The 7,245-nt window shown below is 33.8% G+C and overlaps 1 protein-coding gene across 4 annotated transcripts; it reads left to right on the top strand.

Moving 5' to 3' along the window:
• The first annotated feature begins 1,974 nt into the window (after positions 1-1,974).
• LOC101204463 (shikimate kinase 1, chloroplastic) lies at positions 1,975-6,984 on the top strand. 4 transcript variants are annotated; one of them, XR_969858.2, is made up of 12 exons: positions 1,975-2,351; positions 2,436-2,728; positions 3,654-3,709; positions 3,907-3,961; positions 4,048-4,120; positions 4,422-4,509; positions 5,348-5,430; positions 5,517-5,646; positions 5,786-5,864; positions 6,035-6,099; positions 6,227-6,340; positions 6,640-6,984. XR_969858.2 is itself a non-coding variant. In XM_011659494.2 (12 exons), the coding sequence occupies exons 3-12, from the start codon at positions 2,512-2,514 to the stop codon at positions 6,281-6,283; spliced, it is 903 nt and encodes a 300-aa protein (XP_011657796.1). In that variant the 5' UTR covers positions 1,976-2,142; positions 2,259-2,351; positions 2,436-2,511; the 3' UTR covers positions 6,284-6,614. The 4 variants fall into 4 exon arrangements, 2 of the variants coding, with proteins under 2 accessions (XP_011657796.1, XP_011657799.1); XR_004217195.1 differs by having other exon boundaries at positions 6,645-6,984; XM_011659494.2 differs by lacking the exon at positions 6,640-6,984 and having other exon boundaries at positions 1,976-2,142; positions 2,259-2,351; positions 6,227-6,614.
• The last annotated feature ends 261 nt before the right edge of the window (positions 6,985-7,245 follow it).

A 7,245-nucleotide genomic window follows, 5' to 3' on the forward strand; every position in this document is an offset into this window, starting at 1 on the left:
TTTGATTAAATATTATGTTGTTGTATAGATTCTAAGCAAATCTTGAAGAAATTCTGAATTCCTAGAGGTAAGAGTTTATCATAAAGATATAAAATTGATGTTATGTTAGGATCCAACAACTTCTTGAGTTTGAACAAGGAACTAATAGCAAATTCACAACTTCTAATTCATAAGTGAGTGAGCCAAACGCATCCTAAATGTTTCTTTTGTATATTTTAAAATAAAAAATCATATTTCATACACTTAAAGATGATGGTTGATTCGATTTTGCTAGTTCTAGTGTCAATTAAGATCTGAACCAATCCAACCAGTTTTTATAGAGAATGGATTGAAACTAATGTTCAATAAAGAATAAAACCACCAATGAATTAGTTTTCATTTGGTTTGGTTTATCACCAATTTGGTTCTCGATTTTAATACTTTTTTCTCCTAAATTTTGTTTTTGTTTGAATGGGTCATTTTTTGTCACTTAAACTGAATGTGGGCCAATTTTCTTTTAATAAATTAAAATCACAATTTTTTTATGATAAAAAATGACCAATAGATAACTTTTTACAAAGAAAAACATTGCAATGCATGTTTGAAATCCAAACATTTCACAATGAGTGAAGGAGTTTCAAGTTCTTTAATGCTTTATGACGTAAATAAAAGGTCGGTTTCCATTTCTTTATAGATTTACATCATTCTACGTTAACACATCTAGAACTGGTCATCCACGCAAAAACCTCTTATTGTTTTTCTGTCTGGGTTATGGATATTGTAGGCACTTACATCATGTTCTCATTGGACTACATTGCGTGTGCTTGATAACCTTGTCCTTCAACCTCCTTATTTTATATTGATCCTGTTCCAGTTTACCTATGTAAGAGAGCATCACACGAATTCACTATGGAGCCTAATGTACTCTAATGCTTAAATTAGTACAAGAAGTTATTAATTTAGTAAAAAGCACAAAAAAAAAAAAAATTGTATATCTTCCTTAAAAAATTACTTACTCCTTTTTTTGAGTGGTCAAATAGAATTACTTTTAAGCCAATTCTTTTACACACATATACTGACCAAGATTTAATAGACGTGTTTGGTAGTTGTAAAGTGTAATCTACCATAAGCTTATTTATTCCTCGTGAATAGATTTATATAATACTTTACAGAAATTTAAAAAGTCATACAATAAATTAATACCCAACCTCTCTTGAAGTGGGGAGTGGACAATTTAAAAAAATGGCAGCTACTCTAAATGAAATGCAAACCATACACATTAAAAAAATTCATTTTTGACCCACAAAGTTCATATATATATATATATTTAGAAAAAGAAGTTTTAATATTTTTCTTACTTAAAAGAGATTTTCAAAATGTGGATTGAAATGTATAAAAGTTTTCTAGTAAATAAAAATTTTGAAAAAACAGTGGGTGGACACGTGGCATGCAGTAGAAGGTGGATGTGCATAAAGTGCAAAAACCTACCCCCATGAACCCAACGCCCGACCTCACCTACCAACGCCACCTAGAAACTCCCAACGTACCACAAACTCTTACATCTTTCTAATTACTTTTTTTTTTTTTATATATATATATATACACATATTCTTTCACTACTACGAAAATCAAACCAAAATTTCCTCTTATTCAAACAAAAATTATTACAATACTTAATGTTGATTTTCACAACACAATATTGAATACTATCGGTCCATTTAATTCCTTAATTGGGCAGGGATGGGTAAGTTATTAAGTTTTGACACAAGTGGTTAACTATTGCAATCGAAATCAACCTACCTTAATTACTACCAAGTTTAATTCCTTCGATCCTACCTTTTATACATAAAAATCATCTTGATAATTGCAATCAAAGCCTCTAATTTTCAATTACAAAAACAAAATATTAAAATTGAACTCTAAATATTTTAAGATCTATTTATTGTTATTATTATTTTTTTTTGGAAGGAAAGGAGAGAAGAAACAAATATTGTAATGTAAAGGAGGGAAGGGTTATTATAGAGCGCACGAAAATGGATACTGTGATAGCATATTGACATTGAAACTTCTGACGATGACACACATTATATATGGAATACACTGCCATCTTCTTTCTCTTTGTCCCATTCCGTATCTCCTCCTTCCCTTTTGCTTCTGATTCCAGTTACTTCTCTTCCGCTTTCCCCATCCTTCCCATCTCCTTCATCTTCTTTCCGCTTCTCCCTTCTGATTCTCCTCTGCTACCTGACATTTTTTTTTTAAAACAAAATTTATTTCAGGATTCGCCGCATCCGATTCTTGCAGTTTCCACTTCGGTAATAATTCCATATTTCTACACCTGCCGATCGTTGACCCCGACACCTGTTCTTCTGGTATCTTTTTTACCTCTCTCACCTTTTCATGATTCTTCTCTTTTGCAATTTCGCCGCCTCATCAGTATTCGATTTAACCTGCAGGTTGTTTGTGGTTATCTCTGTCTTTAAAGGTTAATAATACAGGTAGCTGAGGGACGGAGGTGGTTCGGTTGGGACTATGGAGGTAAACTTTGGACATTTGCAGCATTTATCAATCCGGATTGATTTCGGAATGGTTGTGAGGAAACCGAGTGGTTCGGTTCGATTTCTTCAGCCAATTTCTGATCAGCAGAAGCTTCCGGGGCTTGTTTCGGCTTTTCAGCAACCTCTGAGACTTTCGAATCGATGCAGAACGGTCTCTGTGGAGACTTCCTGTTATCGTGAGAATATTTCAGGTAGCGTGAGATTTTGGAGTTCTAGTGTGATATAAGAAATGTGAGAGTATACTCTATTGCTTTTCTTGGCGGAACTTCATTTATAGTGGGAACTTCTGATCTGTTTCATATTTTATTTTATTTTTTTAGGAGTAGTACTAGTATTTGGATTGGTGAAGTCCTTTGCGTCCATTTTCTGACCTGAATTAGTTTGTATTTCTCTGATGAATCATAATCATATAGTATGGATGCGCGAACTAAACAGTATAATTGAACAACTTGTCTGAAGCAGTCTAATTCTACATCTATCATGCTATGTTATCATCAGTTTTTTTTCTTCTGAAGTTTCAATAGAACCTTTCACATTATCATGACATCAACATCCCTCATGCTTACTGCACTGTAATCACATTTAATTGGTAACGTGATGGAAATGGTTTGAAAAATGAATTTGATATCATGCTCAGAAATTTGTGTGGCTTCTTTTCGATGCAATTGGTCCCCCTAGATCAAAAATTCACATTGTCCCCTTCCTAAGTGGAAATGACCAGTGTTATCCCTTGGGTTTGGCCAACGAATTAAGAATTATGTAAACAAAAGCAACAAAATTCATCTCAGGAACCGATCCTCCTTGTAATTATACTTCTTACTTAATAGGCCTCTGAGTGAGTAAGTACTTTATTTAGATGTTATCTGTTGGATTTTTGAGTGCCTTCAAATCTTTAAGGGAGAAGTGCTATGCTGAGCGGATACACATTCTTTCACATTATCACGTACGATACCAGTAGTGACTTTGTTGCCATTTGAAAGGCTGAGAGCCCAGAACATGCTTTTTGTGATTGTCATGCATGATGATCGATGAATGATTTGTCTTCCTCTTTATTGTCTACAGCTTGCAAGTAACCAGTTGATCTTTGGCTTATGCTTTTCAATATTCCTTTCGTAGGTTTGACATTGGAAACTGAAAAATCTCATCCCTTCGACAAAGATCTACTTTTAAAGGTCAAGCAGAATTCTTGTTATATGTTTACACCTTCAGTAGCGTTGTGGTAACGTGGAATATGAGCTTTTCTTTCTGATTCATGGAATATACTCTTCTCTCTCTCAAATAGCTTCAAACCATAATAGATGAGATTTGAAAGGATCTTTGTTGTGCAAGTTTGAAAGTTTATCTAACTAGAATTTGGAAAAATGTGCAGAACAAGTCACAAGAGGTCCAGCCCCATCTAAATGGACAATGCATATATTTAGTTGGTTAGTGTCTTTTCTCTTTTACGCTTTATAATTGGAATTCTTGTGCTTGGATACTATACTAAATCTATCTAAATGCTGATTTCCAGGAATGATGGGCTCTGGAAAGACAACCATAGGCAAGATTCTAGCGAAAGAATTGGGTTACACATTCTCTGACAGGTTTGTTATTTAATTGCTAGCTATCAAAAAACATTGAATAACATATTGGAAGAAAAATTGTTGCACAATTTCATCATCACATCATTATTCCAGCATACAAGGTCTATTACAAATCTGGACTGCGTTGGAACAACAGTTTTGAAGTGATACTACATGCAATATATGTTTTTTTTATTCTATGCTATTTTATAGGAAATTAGGCATTCATAATTTGCGTCCCTTTTGAGCACAAATGAGTTATTAACCCAAGTTTTTTGTGAGCTTCCTTTCCTATTAATTATGCATCACATATCTGGATCAGCGATACATTGGTGGAGCAAGAAGTTGGTGGAACATCAGTGGCTGACATTTTCAAGCTTCACGGCGAGGTTTTTTTCAGGGATAAGGAGGTTAGTGTTACGAGGACATTACTATCTACTGTATTTGATGTTTTTACGAACCAAGTACAATGTGGGAAGTACAGTGCATCATGACAATTTTCCTTGGAGTGAATATTTTAACTCTTGAGATGTTTTAAGGGGCAGATGTGACCATGCGATTTTCCTTCCTCTTTTATAGGAATTGAAAAGGTTCTGGATTTATAATTAGGAATGCTCAAAAGGCCGAATGTTTTTTTTTTCAGTTAGGCTGAGTTGAAAAGTTTTATGGATTGGTTTTACTACATATAGATTAACCCCTGTAGATTGCTTTAGTTCATGAGTACTAAACTTAGTTTGGATTGGACCAAATGTATCCAAGTTCAAGTTCATATAATGTATGGTAGATTGGGTTGAGTTTGGTCTGTTAATTTAATTCAAGGTTATTTGGGGTGGACAAATCTTGTCACCTTTGAACTTTTGAGTCTGGTCTAAAATGTCATTGAATTAAGTCCCTCAACCCAGCCCACTACCACCCTTTCATAGTAGTGATCTGTTTTGTGTCTTCCAATTATTAATATATTGGGCCTATTCGTCGAGTAATATCAAGTATGATTGTTTATTTTACTACGTTTAGTCATGGACTTTTAACCATCAATGGATGGTTGATATTTTAAAAAATATTCGAAAGTCATGCTGATTTTTTAAACATGATGCTTCTTAGCCATTCTTGCCACCATCTCTACCTAGTTACTATTGCTGTCTTATTTCCCTGTCTAGCTGCCATGGTTTCAAGCAGCTAAGTAAAATGTTTTGCAACTCTGAGCTGTTATAACAGATCAAAGTTAAGTGACAGTGGTTTTCCTGCTAGACTGAGGTATTGAGAAAACTATCATTGATGCACGGGTTTGTTATTTCCACTGGAGGAGGTATTGTTGTTCGTCCTATTAACTGGTAATTTGTTTGGACACTGACACTTTCTAATTGTTTTATAGTTTTATCTATTTTTGTTAAGTGAGAGTCGTCCGATTTGATTGTAGGAAATATATGCGCAATGGGATTAGCATCTGGCTAGATGTTCCATTGGAAGCCTTGGCAAAGAGAATTGCTGCAGTAGGTACTGATTCTCGCCCCCTCTTGCACCACGAGTCAGGCAATGCCTACACGAAGGTGGTGAATCGTTCTCCATGAGGAAACATTTATCCATAAACTACTCACTTTTCTTTATTTAAAGCTTTATTGCTTATTCAGTTGTTAACTCATCATCCTTAATTCTAATACATCTTTTAATCTGCCGATTCTCGCTCAGGCTTTCAGGCGATTGTCAGTCCTTCTTGAGGAAAGGGGTGATGCATATGCCAACGCCAATGCCAAAGTTTGTTTAGGAAGTATGAAATATAGAAATCTTGACATCCTTTGTCTTTCTGGAAACATTGAACCTAAATAAGGCTTCATTACACGATCTCTTCTCTTTCTTCTTCTTTCACGCCCGAACTGCCAATGTCACAATATTTATCGTTAAAACCTAAAATCAAGTTTTCTTTTTCTCAACTTGCAGGTCTTGCTGACAAGCTAGGGTTGTCAGATGTTTGTAATCTTACACCCGCAGATATTGCTGTAGAGGTTCCCTTTCTGTCTCATCTATTGTTCTTTGCTAAATTCGATTGAAAAGAGATAACCTTGTAAACTTGGAGTCCTTTTCAAAACTTGTTTTATAACACTGATTGATTTTGAAGTTTATTCTTTTCAGGCGCTTGTACAAATTCAGAACTTCCTAGAACAGGAAAATGATTACGCTACAACTTAATAGTGCAAGAAGCATGGAATTCATTTGCTTCTAAGCCCGTTGTATAATCATGGGATGGTAAGTGCTTTTCTGAACTTGACCTGGTCGGTATGGTTCTTTTGAAATGTTAATGCTACTAGTTGTTGTGTAGTATGGAAATTTTGTGGTCAATGAAATTTGTGTCTATACATATTATATAGTTGCAAAGACATACGAAATAAATATAGACTGTTGAAGATGTAAGCTATAATTTATGTATTGTTGTTTGACCACAATTTTATTTTTGTATCATTTATGTATATGATAGGGCGTTGCATACGAAATAAAAGGCCAATATAAGTTTTAATTTATATATGATTCTTTGGCTTTCCATGCAGGATAGTTTGCAAATATAAATCCAACTGTGGGGTATCATTTAATTGAAAACCTATTAGCATCAATAAATAATTTGGTTTTGTTTGCAATTATTTGAAAGCTGTGAATTTTTAATTCTAAAGACCAAATGACCATATTGTCCTTTTGAACATATATCAACGTTACAAAAAAGAAGCCCTACTTAGTTGTCTCACTAATTTGACCCAAATAGTTGTGATGAGACACAAAGCACATTATATAAGCTTGGTCTAAATCATACTCGTATTGAAAAACATACAACATCCATTCTATTGTGTGATCACTCAATATGAGCACATATTTTATTGAATACATATTTTGTTGTTTGATTGCGATGTTTCCTATTTATAATTCACATCACATCTATGGAAACAAAAAAATATTATTCTTTTGTACGTAATAAACCCAAACCACAGCAAAGGCTAAAGTAGAAATTATTAAATTAAGAATAGGATGCAAAGATTCTTTATTAAAATAAGAATAAAAATAGGATGTAAAGATTCTTTCCTCAAATCTCCTTTTATATATGATATAGGTAAATAAGTGATTTTCAATAAACTAAAGTCTATATGTATAAGGCATTTCATTTT

The sequence above is a fragment of the Cucumis sativus genome, chromosome 6 (assembly GCF_000004075.3).
Source record: "Cucumis sativus cultivar 9930 chromosome 6, Cucumber_9930_V3, whole genome shotgun sequence".
NCBI lineage: Eukaryota > Viridiplantae > Streptophyta > Magnoliopsida > Cucurbitales > Cucurbitaceae > Cucumis > Cucumis sativus.

Excerpts from the sequence above, each read along its gene's own strand:
- LOC101204463 (XM_011659494.2), top strand. The coding sequence starts at position 2,512 with ATGGAGGTAAACTTTGGACATTTGCAGCATTTATCAATCCGGATTGAT. Across the intron at positions 2,729-3,653 it reads TTATCGTGAGAATATTTCAG|GTTTGACATTGGAAACTGAA; the intron begins GTAGCGTGAGAT and ends TTCCTTTCGTAG. Across the intron at positions 3,962-4,047 it reads ACAATGCATATATTTAGTTG|GAATGATGGGCTCTGGAAAG; the intron begins GTTAGTGTCTTT and ends GCTGATTTCCAG.